Source organism: Apodemus sylvaticus, chromosome 9, assembly GCF_947179515.1.
Source record: "Apodemus sylvaticus chromosome 9, mApoSyl1.1, whole genome shotgun sequence".
Lineage (NCBI taxonomy): Eukaryota > Metazoa > Chordata > Mammalia > Rodentia > Muridae > Apodemus > Apodemus sylvaticus.
Window position 1 is genome coordinate 42,886,010 of NC_067480.1, and position 22,608 is coordinate 42,908,617.

Genomic DNA, 22,608 nt, shown 5'->3' on the forward strand with positions numbered 1-22,608 from the left:
ACTGATCACTGGGAAGCTTCTAAAGCAAACACCGAAGTCTCAAACTGAGCTCAGGACAGCAAGTCCATTTCCTCCTCCTCCCCCTCCCACTTTTCCCCCTCTCCCTTCTCCCCCTCCCCCTCCTCCTTCTCCTCTTCTTTTTCTTACTCCTCTTTCTCTTTCCTAAATTTAAAGTACTGAAGATTAATCTCAAGACCCTGTATATTTTAAGGCAAAGCTAGACCACTGAGCTATATCCTCAATCTCAGTACTTTCTATAAACATTTCTACCTTCATTTTGTTGAGCTGAATGTATCAATTACACTTGGTCATACGTTTCCCACTAACTGGGTAAGTACATTTTCAATTCACCTCTCCAGACACATTCTATGAGCCAGGCCATGCACTAGTTCTCAGGCTGACCACATGAGAATTAAGGCAGCAGATTACTGAACAAGCACATGAAGCTAAGATGAAGAGTTGGGGGAGTTCAGGCTGTCTGCTACAAAGTATTTGCAATCTGACTCGCCTTTATATTCCTTACAGAAACATCAACGTAAGAGCAAAATATTCAATTAAAGTCCATTGAATAAGACTTTATAATCTAAATATGTATGTGGGGATAAATATGTATTATTCTGTCATACTGAAACTAAATCTTGATGTCTGGTTGAAATAAATAACCACAGCCAATGGCAACATGTCATAGTTTGAAAGAGAATGGTCTGTGCATGAGCATACATTTGAATATTTTCTGTCCCTAGTTCATGGAACTGTTTGGCAAGGATTGGGAGGTGTGGCCTTGTTGGAGGAAATGTGTCACTGGAGGCAAACTTTGAGGTTTCAAAACCCATACCAGACCCAGTGCCTCTCATTCTGCTTCCTACTTGCCAATAAAGATATAAGCTCTCAACTAATTGTTTCAGCATTATGCTTGCCGCCTTGTTCCCCACCATAATGCAAATGGCCTTTAACCCTCAAAAAACTGTGAGCCCTAAATTAAAATCTTTCTTCTATAAGTTGTCTTGCTCATAATGTTTCATCACAATGGATGGGAGTCATTATTATATAGATCCAATTAAAGCTCTTTTAAGATAAGGCAAAAAACATAGAGGGGACGAGTGAAGGGGTATGCAGTGAGTGATGAGCTGACAAAGGATGAAGTTATCTAAGGTTGCTTCCATGTCTTCCACATGAAGATGGTATGCAAGAATAAACTGGGAAGGCTACACTACAGTGGAAAGTGTTTAGTTAAAATCTACAAGCAAGCTACAAGCGTAAGCAGATAATTTTTACACATGTTAATTACAAAAGGGGAAACTAGTTTTTTTATTTTATCTCCATGAGAAAAACAAAGTGTCAAATTAGTTGAGATTGATAAAAAATAGATGATACATATGAGAAGTCAAAGATATGTTTAAGAGAAGTGTCAGAAAGATACACACACAAACAGATGAAACACAAATAGAATTTGAGGGCTGGGGAAATGGCTTAGTCAGTATCTGTCTTGCAAGTGTGAGGACCTGAGACTGAGCACCAGCGCCCGTGTAAGAGGCTGAGTGCAGTAAAAGAAAACTTTAATCGCAGTGCTGGAGATGGAGACTTTGAGAAGGCCATTGGGGTTCATTGGCCAGCCAGCCAGTATAGCCTAATTGGTTAGCTCTGGTTCATTGAAAAACTGTCTCAAAGGAGAAAGACACTCTTGTTGTGGCTTACATGTGTACTTGCAAAGACATTAACATTCACAGACATGCACTAATATATACAAATATATATATGTATATATGAATAAAATAATAATCATAAAAGTAATGTTTTAAATTACTTTCAGCTGAAAATATAATAATTAGAGACAACAACTTTATTCCTAAGGAAATGTTTATTTATCAAGAATTATTGAATTAGGAAGTGTCATTGGTTCAGGAGTTATGCATCCAAAAATCATCAAGATGTAAATATGCAAAACTAGTGAAAATAGAGCAGTGGATAAAGCCACTGGCCACCTAGCCTGATGATGGATGTATTGGATCTGTGAGAACCCAGGGTGGAAGGAGAGAACTGACTGCTGCAAGTTGTACACACACACACACACACACACACACACACAGAGAGAGAGAGAGAGATTCACAGACACACGCATGTATGCACACATACAGGAAAACATACATACATCCAAATGTAACAAAAAATTTATAATACGGAAATCTTGGCCTAAAATTTTCTGATAATAAAAGACATTGCCAACTAATTATATAGTGCTTTAAAAAAATCTCATATTAAAAAGCTTAGTTTATAAAGATAAACAAGAGAAATATATTTTAAGACTATAGTTTTTGCTATTCTCCATACTAAAGTTCTGGGCAAGAAGCAAAGGCCAGATGTACTTATGCATATCCATAATCACATGCATACAGCTTGGTGGTAGAAACAGGAAGATCAGTGGGTCAATGTTTGCCTTAACTACTACACAGCAGTCTGAGGCCAGCCTGTACTAGAAGCCACAATCTAGACTTAGCATTGCTCTTGGTTGCTACTGTTTGGTTTTTGTTAGTGTCTTCCTAGGAATAAGTCAGTGGAGTATGCAGTCCATCCTTCACGCAGTTATAGCCTTTCTTGAGGTTAGTTTATTGGCCAGTTGACTGCAGAGCTGGTAAATTAAATGCTTTAAATAAATCATGCACACATCCATTGGGTCATCCTGTGGATGGTGAAATACAGCACCATTACTCTGGAGGCACACTGATTTTCTCTGACCTTTGCTTCGCCTTGTTCTATTCCTCAAGGTTATCTGTGGATGAGTGACTCCACCCTCCTGAAGCTTTCCTAGGCATGTCCTTTTGTCACCTGCCTTCCTAGAGACATGGTAGGATATTTCTTGGTGACATAGGACACTTTATTTGGCAGATTTTCTGAGAAGAGGGTTAAGTCAACACATATGACAAGAGAATTTCTCCTTGTTATTACTCAGTTGTTTCTTGAGAGGATGATTCTTGCACTACTTATGTTCTAGAGTTGTAAAAGAGGAAACTCAATTGTCTGAGAAATACTTGAAGAGATATTCAATAGCCTTAACCATCAGGGAAATGTAAATCAAAACTGAGTTTCCATCTTACATTTGTCAGAATGGCTAAGATCAATAAAACAAGTGACAGTTCTAGCTGGTGCGGATGTTGGGTAAGAGGGCATTCACTCATTGTTGGTGGGAGTGTGTAAACTATGAAAGGTAGTATGATGCTTCCTTAAGAACATGGGATCTGACTACCTAAAGATCAAAGCATAATACTCAGGCACATATCAAAGGATACTTCATCCTATCACAGAGACTCTTGTTCAATCATACTCATTGGTGCTTTAGTCATAATACCCAGAAAAAAATCTAGATGTCTCTCAACAAAAGAATGAATTTTTAAAAATATGGAACATTTACACAATGGAGTATCACTCAGCTGTTTTTTTTTGTTTTGTTTCGTTATTAAGAAATGAAATAATGAATCTGCATATAAATGGATGGAATTAGGAAAAGAAACTATTCCAAGCTAGGTATACTAGATCCGGAAAGACAGATATGATATGTATTTGCATATGTTTAGATATTAGCTGTCAGGTCAATGGTAATAAAGCTACAACCCATATAATCGCAGAGGTTAGGAATGGAATAAGGGACTGAAGGGGAAATATAGACCATCCTAGAAAAGGAAAATGGAATAGTAATGGATGAACGGAGGGTACTAAACAGGAGAATCAAGTGGGGAGGAGAGAGGTGTGGGCGATTCAAGGGAGGAAATAGGGGGTAGAGAGCTAAAATTAATGCCATTGGGAGAGTTATAGGGAAATAAATACAATGGAATATTCCTAAAATATCTACATACAGGAAGGCAATCTAAATGAAATCACCAAGTAATGGGGAGACAGAGTCCCTGTTGACTATCTCTTGTCACCAAATGATGCTTCCAGTACTGGAACTGGATTACATCTAATTGAGTTGTTGGCCAAAGGGTATTCCATGAGAATCCCCAGCAATCCAGGCAGTTGCCATGGTAACAGATTGCTCTCCATATATTCATAGCAAGGCCTCATTGACAATTGCACAACTCATGGAACATGAGAAGTTAAACTGTTGCTTACTTAGAGCCTTCATCCCTACCATCTAGCATCTTTCAAAAAGAAGGTACTCTGTATGATAGTAAAAGAGAATTGTAAAAACCAAGCCAGACACAAATCATCTCATGGACAATGATGTTGTACCTGCAAGATAGTCTAGTGCAATGGTAGCCCAACACTTGTGGAGTAACCAACCAATATATGATTTTACTTAATGCCCTCATAATGAGATGGAAGTGATACCAGACAGTTCTTAGGTAACCAGGAATATGACACTAGATAATCCAAGTACTTAGTGTAAAGTCAAGTACTACTGTTATTATTTGCAGATGACATGATAGTCTACCTAAGTGACCCAAAAAACTCCACTAGAGAGCTCCTACAGCTAATAAACAACTTCAGCAAAGTGGCAGGTTATAAAATCAACTCAAGCAAATCAGTGGCCTTCCTATACTCAAAGGATAAGCAGGCTGAAAAAGAAATTAGGGAAATGACCCCCTTCACAATAGCCACAAACAGTATAAAGTATCATGGGGTGACTCTTACCAAACATGTGAAAGGTCTGTATGACAAGAACTTCAAGACTCTGAAGAAGGAAATGGAAGAAGACCTCAAAAAATGGGAAAACCTCCCATTCTCCTGGATCGGTAGAATCAATATAGTTAAAATGGCCATTTTGCCAAAAGCAATATACAGATTCAATGCAATACCCATCAAAATCCCAACTCAATTCTTCACAGAGTTAGAAAGAGCAATTATCAAATTCATCTGGAACAACAAAAAACCCAGGATAGCTAAAACTATTCTCAGCAACAAAAGAAAGTCTGGGGGAATCAGTATCCCTGACCTCAAGCAATACTACAGAGCAATAGTGTTAAAAACTGCATGGTATTGGTACAGTGACAGGCAGGAGGATCAATGGAACAGGATTGAAGATCCAGAAATGAACCCACACACCTATGGCCACTTGATCCTCGACAAAGAGGCTGAAAACATCCAATGGAAAAAAGATAGCCTTTTCAACAAATGGTGCTGGTTCAACTGGAGGTCAGCATGCAGAAGAATGCGAATTGATCCATCCCTGTCTCCTTGTACTAAGCTCAAATCCAAATGGAGCAAGGACCTCCACATAAAGCCAGACATTCTGAAGCTAATAGAAAAGAAACTGGGGAAGACCCTTGAGGACATCAGTACAGGGAGAAAGTTTCTGAACAGAACACCAATAGTGTATGCTCTAAGATCAAGAATTGACAAATGGGACCTCATAAAATTACAAAGTTTCTGTAAGGCAAAGGACACCATCAAGAGGACAAATTGGCAACCAACAAATTAGGAAAAGATCTTCACCAATCCTACATCAGATAGAGGGCTAATATCCAATATATATAAAGAACTCAAGAAGTTAGACTCCAGAAAACCAAACAACCCTATTAGAAATGGGGTACAGAGTTAAACAAAGAATTCTCACCTGAAGAACTTCGGATGGCTGAGAAGCATCTTAAAAAATGCTCAACTTCATTAGTCATTAGGGAAATGCAAATCAAAACAACCCTGAGATTTCACCTTACACCAGTCAGAATGGCTAAGATTAAAAATTCAGGAGACAGCAGGTGTTGGAGAGGGTGTGGAGAAAGAGGAACACTCCTCCACTGCTGGTGGGGTTGCAAATTGGTACAACCACTCTGGAAATCAGTCTGGCGGTTCCTCCAAAAACTGGGCACCTCACTTCCAGAAGATCCTGCTATACCACTCCTGGGCATATATTCAGAGGATTCCCCACCATGTAATAAGGATACATGCTCTACTATGTTCATAGCAGTCCTATTTATAATTGCCAGATGCTGAAAAGAACCCAGGTATCCCTCAACAGAAGAGTGGATGCAAAAAATGTGGTATATCTACACAATGGAGTACTATTCAGCCATTAGAAACAATGAATTCATGAAATTTGAGTCAGGTAACCCTGACTCAAAAGGTGAATCATGGTATGCACTCACTAATAAGTGGATATTAACCTAGAAAACTGGAATACCCAAAACATAATCCACACATCAAATGAGGTACAAGAAGAACGGAGAAGTGGCCCCTTGTTCTGGAAAGACTCAGTGAAGCAGTATTCGGCAAAACCAGAACGGGGAAGTGGGAAGGGCTGGGTGGGAGGACAGGGGGAGAGAAGGGGGCTTACGGGTCTTTCGGGGAGTGGGGGGCTAGAAAAGGGGAAATCATTTGAAATGTAAATAAAAATATATATCGAATAAAAAGAAAAAAATGTCAATAACACCATTCTTTTTTTTTTTTTTTTTGATTTGGTTTTTTTTGAGGCAGGGTTTCTGTGTGTAGCCCTGGCTGTCCTAGAACTCACTCTGTAGACCAGGCTGGCCTCGAACTCATAAATCTGCCTGCCTCTGCCTCCCAGAGTGCTGGGATTACAGGCGTGTGCCACTACCGCCCGGCTAATAACACCACTCTTAATGAAGCTCTGCTATTCTCACAGATCAGTGACTTGCTCATCCCTCACCAGAGAAGCTTCTTCTGTAGCAGATGGGAGCAAATGCAGAAGTCCACATCCATCTCTAAATGGGATGTCTCCACCAAATCCCTTTCCTCGGAGCTCAGGGAACCCCACAGAAGAAGAGGTAAAAATAATGCCAAAGGCAGAGGAGATAAAGGACTCAAAAACAAGGCCCTCTAAATCAAAAAGGAAAAGCAAATATAAATCACAGAGACTGAGGCATCATACACAGGTCCTGCATGCTCTGCATCACCACCACAGTCTCTGCATACATAGTGTGGCTCCCAGTTTGTGAACCAGTGGGTCTCTGATTCTTGAGCCTTCCCTTGGACTCTTCTCCTTCTGTTAGTTTGTTTTCCCCAATTTTGATGTGTCATTTTTTTAGTGTATTATTATTATTGTCTTATCTTATTATTTTACCTCATTTTTATCAGTATTATCCCTTTGAAGTCTATCCATTTTCTGAAAGACCGAAGGGAGTGGATTTTGAGGAAAGGGAGGTGGGAAGAATCTGAGAGGAACAGAGGAAGAGGAAACCCTAATCAGAATCTATTATGTGAGGAAAAACATCTATTTTCAATAAAATGGGAAAAGGTATTTTCAAAAAAAGTGTGGAATTGCAAGAAATATTGATTTGGACAATCTGATCCTGCTCATTCTGCCTCTGTAGAGTACTATATTTTTAATGTCTTCATTTTACAGATCTGAAATGTTGGGGCTGCTTCTTTTTATTAGTTTTTGGTTGAAATTTGTTTTCAGTGCAGAATTCATAGAAAATTTTGAATACAATTGGGTTCATGTCATCTGAGATAATTGACTAATATTTGCCTTTTGGCTGCCTTGACAACGTGGCTTCAGAAAAAAAGACTGGAAAATACACGTGTCAATGCATGTATTTCCTTACTTCTAAAATCACAGTCACCTTCTGAAATGTGAAGACCGAGGATCCACACTCCTGATCTACCATCATCACTTGTTCATCTTAATTGTAACACTCACTACAGCATTTCAATTGGACTATTTGGTCTCAGTGGCACAATGATAGATATGACCCAGTCTTGGTAATTAATGAGCTTAGGATATTCCTAGGTTTTGCCATTTTCTTGCCAGAAAAAAAGGGGGAGTCCAATAGGTGGACTAGTCTTGAAAACAGAATAGTTTCTGAGAAAATTGGCCCTACATTAGTATCTTGCTTGAGGCAAAGAGCAATAATGAAACTTAGTGATGTTCCCCTTGAGCTCTGGACTGTGCCAAGGGCTGTGCGTAGATGTCCTCATGCAATGGTCCTGAGATGTTATCCGCACTCTCAGACACCAGTGCAGGCTCTCACAAATGAAGAAAAGTGACAGGTCAGGCTCTTGTAATCTTTACACCAAAAATGTGTCTTACTTGATGGCTGTACCAATAAACAACCAGATGTAGTGAATTAGTGAAGAAAATCCTCAGGGCTTTCTCTCTGCTTCATATAAAATTTCACTTTTAAATAATTAACAGTAGCAGTTACAACAGACTCAGCATTCCACCTGACATGTACCACAGAGATGTATTCATCTTGACCAGACCACAGTCGAGGAGTGCAGAAGGAAGGACCCTGTTCCACCAAAAAGTCAGGCCGCTTTGCGCTCCAGTTGCCACAGCTGGAAGTCACCCTTCCTTCCATTTGGATTTCACTGATCCTGACTCAGTCATATCTCTCCATTCAAACACAGGGAAGACAGTGGGATCATCGGTCCTGTGTATAATCGAGGAGGGCTCATTGTGTAAACACAGAGAGTCTTCCTCGTTCTCACTTACAATTCATGACACACATCAGCTACTCTCTCAAGTGATAACTGCTATCAACATTGAAGTCCACTCTTCCAGAACAGATGGATCTAAAGGCTGACGCTCCAACTGAGTTTCCTTCTGCAATACCAACTGATTGAATATTAAACAAACAACTAACAGACACACATAGAGTGTGAATGAATAAAGCATACTGTGCCTGATAATTAAATAACTCAAGATGATTTACTTTCTAAAAAACATGCCTGAGTTAATTTTTACAATGTTGACTTTTCAGGGATATTTTTCTGAGTGGTCAGAGGGACTATGTGAAATATCTTTCTTATAGCTTTACTCTCATGCATCACTTTTAGCACCTGACAACAGTAATATTTAAAGTACATTATTGCCCCCAGTGCTAAGTCTGTTCATGAAACGGGGACAAATCTTACTGCAGACAGAAGCAAAACATTTTTTTCAGATAATATAAAGTAGAATATCATTGTTTCATAAGTGCATGTCAAAATAATCTTTCCAATGATCTGCTAGAGGCTTTGGATTGGGGCAGCCTCCATTGGCCACTGAAGGCAGAGCAGGGTGCCACCACTCTAAGCAGGCGTCGAGTACATGTGCTTGCAAAGCCAAGCTCTTGGTTTTACACTTTTACCAAATAAAAAAATTGCCCTACTTTTTCTGTAGGGAAGAAGAAGAAGAAGAAGAAGAAGAAGAAGAAGAAGAAGAAGAAGAAGAAGAAGAAGAAGAAGAAGAAGAAGAGAAGGAGGAAGAGGATGAGGAGAAGAAGGAGAAGTGATATATGTATCTAGCAGCCTTCAGATTATGGTCTCACCCACTATTTAAATACCCAAGTAGGCAATTTACACAGAGGCGAGTGACTATGGGTATTACACAGAGGACCATTTATTCTCAATTCATAAATCAGCGCATAAGGGCAGATGTTCTGTTTAACAGGATGCTGTACACTCCAGTTCTGCCTTAGGCAGCAGACACAGAAGACGCAGTGTTGTGAAATCCTTTGAGCCACTAATCCCACTGCTCTTATTTATAGAGAGCTGTGGGGAGATGCACGCTGTTTCTCACAATGAGCATTAAACATGCAGCAGAAAAGGAGTCTCAAAGCTGGACACCCTGTTTACATGCAGAACTACACGGCTGGAAGCCAACAGTGTCTTGCTAAAGGTCATGGCCAACCAAGAGCCTGCTAATACACACCTGCAGACTGCTGCAGTCCTGCATCCCAGTAGTCCAGGGCTATCATAAAGGGGGGTATTAATAGGGCAGGCTCTGCACATTGTTAACTTCCTAAAACTTAGAAGCTAGGGCACTGTCATGGGCACCCACATTGTCTGCAGTGGGGGTGGGCAGAGGGATAGCAAGGAAATGGGCAGATCCTGTGGGCCACTCGCTCTGGCCAGAACTCCAGGAAGCTTCAAGCTCAGTCTTAAGGAAACAAAGCAGAGAGCAGAGAGCAATCAAGGAATGCACCGAACACTGCAAAGCAATTCTGTAGTCATTAAAGGATTTCTAAATATAACCTAAATCTAAAGAAAAGGTGCAGAATCCTCTCTGTGGGTAAAATTTATTTTAAAAAATCATGAATTTAGCATACTTTAAAAATAATATCTACATTTTAAGACAGGAGTAGCTTCATAGCATACATTTTTTTTAAAGCAGTGATTGTATTCCTTTGTTTTTTCAGCTTGTGATTACTCTCCTGTTTAATTTGGGGGAAACTGAGGTAAGATCTCACAGAGGCTTCACACCAGTTTGCCGGTGGAGATTGATACATAACCCGGACACTACAATGGATTCTTTCATTCTTAGCACTGCATTGAGATGCAGGATCCAGGGTTATTGCTGAGCTAAATTCTCAAGAGTCCAATCAATAAATACAAAGTTAGAGAAGCTAAACATTACTCTCTAAGCGTACAATTGCCAGGTGATAACATTCATGCAGTCCCCAAACCAACTTACAAAAGATCTATCGTCAGAACTAACGTGTCATACATAGTCAGGAAAACCAGTAAGGAGAGCAGGTGCTCACCTAGGATTCTAATGTGTGCACCCGACATGGTGGCTCTCAATGGCTTCAAGGCATAACCTCTCGCTCCCACTGGAGTGAGGCTACATTCCCACCTTCTGGTATCATCCATTTTGCTCTTTCAATAGTGCAAAGACGGCTCAGTGCACGTTCCTCTCATCTTTCCACTCATTCATCATTTTCAGCAACTGATGAATTACTTTCCACAGCCAATTCATCAGTCTTCCGAGTGAATGCAAAGGGTTTCTTTCCCTTATCGGTGCACGATCGCCATCTAGTGGTAATTGTGGGGTAACATCGGGATATTTTCTAAAATGAGTTACCTATGTCTTTCCCCCAAGTATTCAACACGAATCCCACAAAGGAACTTATAGTAAGTACAGTCATACTTCAGAACAAAGTAAGTGTAAGAAATACGTGGCAATGATAAGATGTGTGAACAACAATAATATCTTGACTTGATAAAGACTCAGGGAGCTGTTTTCTAAAAAAAAAAAAAAAATTGAATGTGCCTTCAATTGGTATATAACCTGTATAACTATATAAAATTAATAGATAAGGTACTGCGGGGAAAGCTTGGCTGATTGTGTGTGTGTGTGTGTGCGCGCGCGTGTGCATGTGCGTGTGTGTGTGCGCGCGCGCGCATGCACACAATCATAAGGACCTGAGTTCGAATCTCTAGGCTCCAGGGAAAAGCTGGGGCATTGCCATGGGTACCTATATTGTTTAGAATGGAGGAGGGCAAAATATGACAGGCAGATCCGAGGAGCCAACCTCTCCAGCCAAAACACTGGGAAGCTTCAAGAAGAGAGCAATCAAGGAAGGCGCCCAACATTCTCCTCTGGCCTCCCATGCAAATGACTGCACACACCCAAACACACACACATCGCACACAAAGAAGAAAATTTCATAACTAAAAGTTTTCTTACTTTTCTTTCAGTTAACCTTATGTTATAAAATTCAAGAAATAAAATTATTTAGTAAATAATCATTAAAAAATCATACAGCCAACATGTATTGATGAATAAACCGTACCTGGAGATTAGCTTTCACATCTCCTTGAAATCTTGAAAAGCTGAATGAGCAGCTGCCTGCTGCTGTTTCAACTTGAAGTATTGTCTACGATTTTGCCCATTTGACTATTTGCTGCTCAGTTCAGCCTAACTGAGACAGTCACTCAGTCTTTGGATTTACAGCGTCCAATGTTTAGGTCATTATTTCTGACTGTTTCAAAACCCACTTCTGTTGTCATTTTAACACAAGGCATGGGAGATTTGTGCAAATATATGTAGTTCGGGAGGCTGAAGTGCTTGGGCCTTTGAAATCATTTAAAGTGTGCATCAATATCTATGATCTAGTAACATAAAGGACTTTATCATTGGCTTCTCTGCATTCTCCCTGTCTTTCAAATATATGGGACCTGTTTTCTCTATAAGCAAGATCCCTGACTGGTTATTCAATATCAAGTTATGAATACTACATACATGTACTCTTGAGTATAACACACATATGTGAAAAATAATAATTAAAGAATAAGAGATCATGAATTTGAGAGGGAGTAAGAGGGCATAGGAGGGAGAGATATGACAGAAATACAGTACCCATGCATGAAGTTCTCAAAAAGGAAAAAATTTAAATAAAAAAAATCATGAATGACCTAAAGCTTTCTATATGCCCAATAAATGAAGTTGAAGGCCAATCTACTATACTATTTGAATATATTTAATATGTTATTAATTCCTCTATTTTGGTGTAATTTTGATTCCTTTACAGGCTGCATCTCTCTTCAAGGCTTTATTATTTTATTCGAATGACTATGAATTTAGTCATCAGTGGGTCTTCCTTGAAGGTCTTCTGCTCTATTTTTACTCTATCATTTGAGACTTAAGGAAACATTACTTACTTTATTTGTAGCTCCTCTCTGCCTGGTGCTAACACTGCAAAATCTATCACACTGTTTATGTATTTGAGAAGTTTGCTGTCAATTTGGGAACAGGAAACAAAGACAAACTTTGGGTGGTCAGGTGAACTCCTGTCACAACAAATGGGGATTGTCTTCTGAAATTTGTTTTAAAATTTACGTTTTAATTTATGTGTATGTTTATGTTTGTGCCTGACTTTGTTTACCATATATGTGAGTACCTATGGAGGCTGGAAGATGCTATTAGGTCCCCTGAAGGTGGGATTACAGGCAGTTATGTTATGGGCCACTTGACATGGGTGCTGGGAACAAAACTTGGGGACTCTGGAAAACCAGTAAGCACTCTTAACTGCTGACCCAACTTTCCAGCCCCAGCTTCTGAAAACTTTTGAGTTAAGTCAGTGTGCCAGAATAAAAGTAGCTCTTGTTACTTACTGCTCTTAGCTGTGACAAGAACTTGGCTCTAACATCCTATTTCTCAAGATGTTACAAACTTAATAGGATTTAGTTCTCATTTCGATATTGACCAGGAAGCTTCCTCCTTCTTGGCAATTTTGAAGACACTTGTAGGAGAAAATCTTCAGCAGTATTATGCAGCTGTGAAAATTGCGAACTACAATAATGACCAGTGTGGCAAGATATACCCAAGATATATATCAAGATATATTCAAAAAGTGATTCAAATGTTATGGAATAACCAACTGTTCTCTGATTGGATTCCAAGTTCACTCCAGAAGGATACATCCATGCTTAGTATTGTAAATCTGGTCAAGAACATATGGTTGGAAACTCATAGTTCTGAGGGGTAAACCTGCTACTAATTCTGCTAAATGGACAGCATATCAAAGTCCTCTTTAAACTTTTATCATTATACCATAAAACATTTTATCCTTCCAACATCATCAGATAACTTTCCTTTGCAGTCAATGGTGGTGAACACAGAAATTCATGATTGATCAAAATGCAGATAATAGGTGTTAGTGGAATGTTCAGTCACAAACAGGACAAATTCATCACAGCCAAGACTCAGATACCATCAGGGAAAGCAGAATAAGATTATTATGAGAACCAGAGGCCATGGAGGACAAGAGTGAAATGTTGTCTTCTTGGTGTGACAGGATAAGTGCACTCAGGTATTCACAGCTGCATCAGACCTGCACACAGTCAACCCAGTCAACATTCTAGCACCGAAATAGGAGGGATTGTAAACCTTCTACCCTAACTGAGGACACAGTGACAGTTGCTGGCTGCTCTGGAAGAGTTGTCTTTAAAGTGTGGCTCCTCGTAGAGTAATTATACTCCAGTGGACTGGCCCATATTTTTGTCTGTAAGGGTAGGGCAAACTGCATTCTGGGTTAATATGTAGAAATACAACAGGAAGCTGAAATTGGAAAGGGAAGTAGAGATGTATCTAGGAGAAGTTTTAGAAAAAACGATCCATCCTATAAACACTATGTTTTGTAAAGTAGCTCTGAAATTGGCTAAGAATGTGTTCAGCTGAAGGCTGTAGAAGCCAATTAAGAAGAGCAACGCAAAACTGATAAGAAAATTTACAAGTTCACTTTTACATAGATAGAACAGGATGGAAGCCAATGCTAAGACATTCTATCTTCAGCCAAGGTCCTGTCTACAGAAGAGAAAGTCATGACAGTTAGCACCGAGAAACTCACAAGTACATTCCTCACCTGATTGACTCCATCAGATCAAGTTATATTACATTATCACGGTTAAAACATAATTGTTAAAAATTCAAGATTGCTGGGCAGTGGTGGCACACACCTTTAATCCCAGTACTTGGGAGGCAGAGGCAGGCAGATTTCGAGGCTAGCCTGGTCTACAGCCTGGGCTATACAGAGAAACACTGTCTCAAAAAAAACAAAATGAATCAACACATATATAATGACTTTAAGTCATTTTTGTCACATGCTATCTCCCACTAAGACCTTTTTAATTCCTAACAAGTTCCATATACACCCACACACATATATATATATATATATATATATATATATATATATATATATATATATATATATATATATGTATATATATATTATTCTCAACAAGAAATTGTTTTGATAGACTAAGTTAAGCAGAAACGTGAAAATCAAATGTCACAAGTTTAAATCTCAGAAATCATGAATCTCTATATCTGTTTACATGAACATTTTACATGCATTCAGTCTCCAGTGGCAATATACATAAATTAAGTATTATACAATGTTGGGGCAATGTTGGGGGTCTAAACTACAAACATTTTTAGAATTTATCTCTACCCCAAGAAAATTAAAAAATTGATTTTTTGCTGATTGTTTTCTGTAGCCCTCGTTATTCACCTATACCAGAAGAGCATTTGCCATTTGAATCACTCACTTGACAATGTAGCTCCCCCATCACTTTCACCTCATGCACTGTGAAGAACAGTACAGCAGCATTCACAACCCTCCAGCCGTAAGAACGAACTAAATGTAAATCCCTATTAAAAGTGAATAATGATGTATCTAACCTCATTTTAATTCCAGTAATTGACTGGGGAAACAGGAAGATCTATTAAAAGGACCATTGCTGGTCAAGCACTAATGAGAAAATATCGGAGTCACTGGCTGTCATGGTAACAGGGTATTATCCAAATCTGATCAGTATGCCCAGTAGCTACTCAAGTGATAGGCTACACTTCTAATTGTGTTTTCTCTGCTTGCAAGACGGGTTCTGTGCTTCTCAGAGGTGAGCGTGTGGCGCGGCTCTGTTGATCAGATAAGGAAAGGGTGACATGTTCGTAAATTAAGCTCAAGCATGTAGCGCCAAGGATAAATTAAACACTGGGAAGTTTTCAAAAAATTACACAACACCGTCTTGTTACTGCCTTTTCAGATTTCTGAAAAAGACTACTTCTTCCATCGAGTTTCAAAACTGGTTAATGCAAAAGGAACTTGGTGGGAAAAAAGCAAAACATGGAAATGAATCAATAAGAAATCTTCCCAAGGAAGGAACTTCCAAATGGAACAGTTTAGAAATGAGCCCAAGAGCAATAAGTTCCCAAAAGTAATTGGGCCGGGTAGAAAAAGGCAGACATTAGGACATTTAAAATTCATTAAAAAAAATAAAAAGAATAAATGCAGGAAGTAGCCAGCCTTGCTGCCAGAAGCTAATACAGAGGATGTGTGGATAGGCTTCTGTGCAGCCGGTGTCCTCAACAGCACCTTCCTGCCACTGCCTGAGTGTTTGGAAACACAGCTTCAGTGAATACGGAAGTGTCTTCTGATCTGTCTACTTCTCTTTAATATCCTGAATGCCTTTGGATTTTAAAGGAAATTGATTGTGGCCTCCTGGTCCTTTTGGGTGGATAACTTAATTCTAAAAGGAAAACCTGTAGATTAACAGGGACACAGTAAATGCTGCCGTGCGCTATTGACTAGGGTCCCATGTGCCCTCTCCAAACTGATGCACATACGCATTATTAATAACACGTGTCCTGGAATGCTGCTTCCTCTTGTTAACTGTGTCAGTGTGTGTACTGGGCTCCACATGTGTCAATATGAAAGTAACCAATATATAGTTAATATAATGAAAGCTAAAGGCACATTTATCTACAATATTCCACATTCTGAGGAGGGTGTACAATTTCAGAGTGCATAAACAGCTGTTCTTTCAAAGCAATCAGAGTGTGGAAACACGTTCCCTGAAGGAATAGGACTGTATAGGGAAGGCATGCACTGACCTCGGATGGAAGCAGCAGTCAGACAGCCAGTCAGTGTGACCAGATCCCGTAAAAAGCACATTGCCCTTTGGGAGGCCCACCATCTTCCAGAGACGATCCTCACTACAGGAGACAAGATAGTCTCTGCAGGGGTGCATGACGATGCTGTGCAGGGAGAAAGAAAAGACATTATGAATGAATGAATAGTTTTCCAAGGTGAATGAAGAAATATCAATGATCGTCCTATTTTAACAAAGCAGACTCAGTCTTTACCTAGAAGTCTCAAAAACAGACATTATATCTCATTTATAACTCTAATATTTTTCTCATCATCATTATCAATCTAAGGAACACAGTGAATCTCAGATTCCTCACTTGCAAAATCAAGATGTTGATTTGGGTGGTCATGAGTATATAATTCTGGGTTTAAAATAATAGCTGGCTTTTTTTTCAGGGATAAAAAACTGCACCACTGTCGGGCGGTGGTGGCGCATGCCTGTAATCCCAGCATTCTGGGAGGCAGAGGCAGGTGGATTTCTGAGTTCGAGGCCAGCCTGGTCTACAGAGTGAGTTCCAGGACAGCCAGGGCTATACAGAGAAACCCTGTCTCGACAAAAAAACAAATCCAAAAAAAAAAAAAAAAAAAAAAAACAAAAACAAAAACAAAAACTGCACCACTGATATTTGTGTGTGTGTGTGTGTGTGTGTGTGTGTGTGTGTGTGTGTGTGTATGTGTGTGTGTAAGACAGAGAGAAAGAGAGAGGGGGGTATTTAGACCAATAAAATATTTATTATAGAAAAAAGAAAATAATTTTTAGAATATAATATGTCTTCCTTCAGGTATTATTTTGTAAAAATGTAAAACATTCTAATCATATTTTTACAGTTTTATAATAAATGGTATTGAAACATTAACTTGGTGGCCCACTAACTTCACAGTGAGGAAGAACTCTGCTAAGATGCTACTTAAACTCATTTCGGCCAATGAGTAGTACACAAATTATGGTAATGAATTCAAGATGTATAAGGCAATTCCTACTTTATAAAGGCCTAGAGGGAAATGAGATAGAAGAATATAAAATTAATGATTATCTCATTCAACACCATTATCTAGACTGGACTCCATCCCTGTGACCATTAAATATAGAAGCTAAATTATTGTAAAATTGAGTCTACAATGTTAATGCCTGATATTTTAATCTACGGCAATGCTTTAATCTTATTTACACAGTCTCATCTATGTCTTATGATTCAGTGGATGCAAATGAGTCTCGTGTAAGTACCTATTAAAATATTACATTAGCAACGAAATGTTCAATTTCTGCTTGGTCATTTTAGTGTTAACCTATATCATGCTTACACACCTAGACAGTACAATGAAATAACATGATTTAGAAATAACATGATTTAGAAATAACACTGCACAGTCATTCCTCTATGACTGGCCTTATTATTTTGCTCTGTAATACGGACTTTAGGACATCAATTCCTGAAGAAATCATGTGTCTGATTGATTACTACAGATCTTTCATAATAAAAATTATATTCTCACTCTCCTTTCCACCAACACTGCTAAGCCTCCAGATTATGAATAGAAATTATGTTCTCTTACATTGGTCTAGAGGCAGTGCTGGGGTTCAACAATGTGCATTCACTGTAACCCAGGCTCTGAGTGGAGTGAAACCAAACCGCTTTACCTATTTTCAGTATTTTACTGCTCTAAATAAAGACAGTGGAAAGAAAATTATTCATATTTTAGTTCATTGCAATGTTGGTTTTAACTTTCAGAAGGCCAATTCAAGAAAGAAATTTACTACAGCTCAAACAGCTAAAGGATGCATTTATGGAACTTAATTAGCAGAAAAATATGATGTGAGGTAAAAATGTCAGATTGAAACGAATTCTGTATTCAAATACACACTAGAAGGCACAGCAAACCCTCGGAGCTCCTGAGTATGATATATGTTGGCTCACAGCTTTCCTGGCAGACACAGGCACACTTGACTAGATGATAAATTACCCTCTTTAAGTGAAGATAACTAAAATCATTGATGTCTTTACAAACTTTGAGAGATAAGTTTCCAAAATGACTTTTGCGAGGAGAGCTATTTGTAGAAGGCAGAGGATGGGCTATGAACAGAAACTCAGTAAAAGCAAATCAGTTTTCAAATGTCCTAGCTGAGCTTCCTCAGTCCTTCCGCTTTGATGCTTCCTGTGTAACAGCGCGACAGTGCCTAGCATCCCAAGTTTGTATGTGTGCACATGAGTATACACATGCTTGCATATGCATAGTACTCCCCATTTTTTCTGCAAGGGATCCAGACCAAATCACCCTTCCCAGGGGACACATAAGCCTTCTATAGCATCAAACACCCCATACTCAGCATATGTTTTTACTTTCCTATACGTAGATCATTTATGATAAAATTGAATGTAGAAAATAGGTATAGTAAGAGATTACAGGAATGACTAGTGATGAACGAGAAAAGTAGGCCACATATTTTTACTCATGCTTTCCACTCACAAAGGACTTGCCTTCTCTATTTCTGATCAGCACTTTTCATATGTTGTGGTCACAGCTCTTAATGCTCAACATGGGGCAGCTAAACTGGCACAAACACATTTTTAACCACATTTTATGAACAGATTTGTTCTTGCCCTGGATTTTGGCAACTTATTCATCTATCTATCTATCTATCTATCTATCTATCTATCTATCTATCTATCTATCATCTATCTATCTATTTTTAGCAATTTTTTGTCTTTTCTTAGTAAGCCAGGAATAATCCTCTTTTCACTTAAAGCAGGTACTCCACGGTTTTCTGGGACATATATGATTTGTCAGCATCAGGGGTTTTGCACTTGGCACCATTAAAAGTGCTTATTTAGTCACAAGCACTTTAACATGGCAACTCTGGTGAGTCCTGTCACAATGGGACTAAGAAGAAGACAGTGTACAAAGTTCATTTGCTCGCAAGAGAGATGTTTCCCATTCTATCCAAGATGGAGCAGGCTAGCAAAATTTTTTGTTATGTTACATACATATAATCATATCCATTTTATATATCATATTGTTCATTTCTAAAATTTTCTGTCTATGATTTTTGGATCATAATTGACCTTGTGTAGCTAAAGTCATGGTTAGCAATATCTCACATAAGGGGCTATTTCAATATATTGGTGCACATGAGTGTATGCATGGACATATACTCTGTTGCATATAAGTGTACATGAAAGATACATATGTATAACCTTTTTATGATAAATATAGAAACACTTCAAACAAGCACTGGTGCACCATTCTTGATTATCTATGCATAGATCTTTTACAAAATAGAAATATCACACATAATTTGGAAGTAATGAATAACACAAGTTTTAATAATTCATTGAATGAAAGTATTCTGTGTCGAGCCTTCTCAGGACCAAGGGCCTCTCCTCCCTTTGAGGCTACCCTCTGCTACATATGCAGCTGGAGCCATGGGTTCCTCCATGTGTATTTTTTGGTTGGTGGTTTAGGTCCTGGGAGCTCTGGAGGTACTGGTTGGTTCATAGTGTTGTTCCTCCTATGGGGCTGCAAACACCCTCAGCTCCCTGGTTCCTAGGGGAATGTCAGGACAGGGAAGCAGAAGTGGATTTGTGAGCAGGGGTGGGGAGGTGAGTTACTGGGTTTTCAGAGGGGAAACCAGGAAAGGGGATAACATTTGAAATGTAAATAAAGAAAATATCTAATAAAAAAATCTGTGTCAAGAGGTGAAAATCCAAGTTCAATAACTTTGGGAACAAGAGCCAGGAATATTTTCCCAAACAGAAGTAATGCATCATTCCCGACTCTATTATCATAACCAGCAATATCATTACTGTCATCATCTTTACTCCATCTTCATCACCATTACAATCACCATCTACCACATCACCTTTATCCTTTCTTTCTTTCTTTTTTTTCAAAATCTTTTTCTTATTCGATATATTTTTTATTTACATTTCAAATGATTTCTTTTCTAGCCCCCCCACTCCCCGAAAGTCCCATAAGCCCCCTTCTCTCCCCCTGTCCTCCCACCCATCCCTTCCCACTTCCCCGTTCTAGTTTTGCCGAATACTGCTTCACTGAGTCTTTCCAGAACAAGGGGCCACTCCTCCGTTCTTCTTGTACCTCATTTGATGTGTGGATTATGTTTTGGGTATTCCAATTTTCTAGGTTAATATCCACTTATTAGTGAGTGCATACCATGATTCACTTTTTGAGTCTGGGTTACCTCACTTAGTATGATGTTCTCCTGCTCCATCCATTTGCCCATGAAATTCTTTCTTTTCTTTCTTTCTTTCTTTCTTTCTTTCTTTCTTTCTTTCTTTCTTTCTTTCTTTCTTTCTTTCTTTCTTTCTTTCTTTCTTTCTTTTTCTTTCTTTCTTTCTTTCTTTCTTTCTTTCTTTCTCTTCTCTCTCTCTCTCTCTCTCTCTCTCTCTCTCTCTCTCTCTCTCTCTCTCTCTCTTTCTCCTTCCTTCTTTTTTTCTTCCTCCCCTCCTCCTCTTCCTCCTCTCTTTAAATTCCCACACCTTGGACAAGATCCTTAATTCTTACAAGTGTAATGAAATCTCACATGATTGTTTTCTTTGTTGTAATTTAACCTCAGCAGTGCCTGACACATAATTCCATTTTAATAAATGCATGTCAGATATATGACTGAGTGATGGGTGCTGGTGCTGCCGCTGTTACTCTTTTGATCAGAACTGTACCAGACTGTGTATGTTGCTTAGTTTCACAGTTGATGATAAGCAGAAGCTGACTTTGATGATTAGGATGGTCTTGCTTTATGAACAATGATTTTTAGTTACTGCTAATCCATACACATTTTTCATAATTTTTATTTGGAAGTACATTATGAACATGAACTCATTTTACATGGACCTGATATACTATCGTTTTGTACATGGTTATTTAGTCATTTTAAATTCAAGTTAAAGAACTCTTCTGAGAAATGAGCAATACCACAAGTTATAATCGTATTAAAGAAAGTAGAAGACCTATTATCATTTGCAGCAAGGATACCCATTCTAATAATGCTAGAGAAACCAGGTGAGCAAAAGCTGCCTTAAACCATCCACAAGAGCTTCTGGTAACGGAATCTATGTTGCATTGACCACGTTTATCTCTTTTACTTGTTCTAATATTATGAGTCTTGTACTGTGTATTAAGTTGTCAGAAGGAATAGATGTTTCATTCAACTACTTTCCCCACAGACATCTCTATGTAATACATGTAGAAGAGTATTTGATATACATAAATTCTTTAAGTGATTAATTCACTGAATATTTCCCCACCATACATAGACTTCAGCTTTGATAATTTTGTCTGCTTTTAAATTAGTCTTTTGAAGAAGGTGAAGGAATTGTAACCAACACTTTATAGGAATCAGTTTCTGATTTCAAACTTGCAACCATTAACTTTCTTAATCATTATAATAGTGCCATTGAGTGGGTTAAGTACAGTGATCACTTTTGCAGATGGAGGCACTAGAGCACAGAGGTTAGATGATACACAAGGTCATGAAGTCAAGAGGTTGCAGAGCCAGGATGAACTGGAGAGGACTGTCTCCAGAATCTAAATTCCCAAGTCAATTGAACTCTGACCACCAATTATCATTTCCTTGTTTAAGATAACAGGGGCAGAGAATCCTATCTCAGTTATGTTAGATAACTTACTGAGATGCTTTTTAAAGTTTCTAAAGAAGAAGCATGCCTTTAAAAAAAAATCTCTAAACCTATTCCTAGTATAGGAAGCTAGAATTGTATAATTTTTTCTGGGAACTGGACACTGGCTATGTTCAGATTGATAGAATGATTGGTTGAATAAGCTGACTTGGAAAGAACTGTTTATGATCTGAAGCAGAGGATGGTTCACTTTTTCTGTAAAGGGACAGATCAGAAACATTATAATCTATGCATCCCAAGTTTCAGATGCAACTATTCAGTGTTGCTATGGGAGTATAAAGGTACCAAAGATACAGACTAAACAAATAAGCTAGAGTGTGATGGAATAAAACTTTATTTACAAAAGTAGGAGCTAGTCATGTCTGGCCTGTAGCTAGAGTCTGACAATTTCGTTTTTTGTAGAATTTTCATGATATGGAATACACTCATGTTTAACAGTGTGGGTTCAGGAATAAGAAGAAAGTTTATACTTTCACTCTAGCATCATTAACGACGTATCTGCAAATACCTTTCTTTATCAGCCTCAGCCTCTTGTGTAAAGAATAGAAATATCAAAGTACTGATACAGTAGAGTTGTAGAAGTTACTTAACTTAGTGCATATGGAAGATTAGGAGCAGTACTGGACAGGTGAGAACACAAAGTGCATTATCATTATGCAGACAGTGTCACACAAGGAACCCTGTCACAGTTTGAAGGAGATGTAGCCTTACCAGCTTTAGTCAGTCATTTATAAAATGTTTGTTAAAAAAATTAAGACTGAACATTGGATGCAGTGGTACATGTCTTTAATCACCCCTGGGGAGGCAGCTGAAGGAAGATAGATGTCTAAGCATCTATTAATTTGAGGCTAGCATGATCTACATAG

The 22,608-nt window shown here is 38.6% G+C and overlaps 1 protein-coding gene across 1 annotated transcript in view; it reads right to left on the reverse strand.

The window, feature by feature from the left end:
* The window catches only part of Spag16 (sperm associated antigen 16), a 979,959-nt gene that overhangs the window by 498,420 nt on the left and 458,931 nt on the right, over window positions 1-22,608 (reverse strand). Inside the window, exon 12 of the mRNA XM_052193590.1 lies at window positions 16,055-16,198. Within this exon, the coding sequence (XP_052049550.1) occupies window positions 16,055-16,198 (144 nt within the window). The remainder of the gene's footprint in view (window positions 1-16,054; window positions 16,199-22,608) is intronic.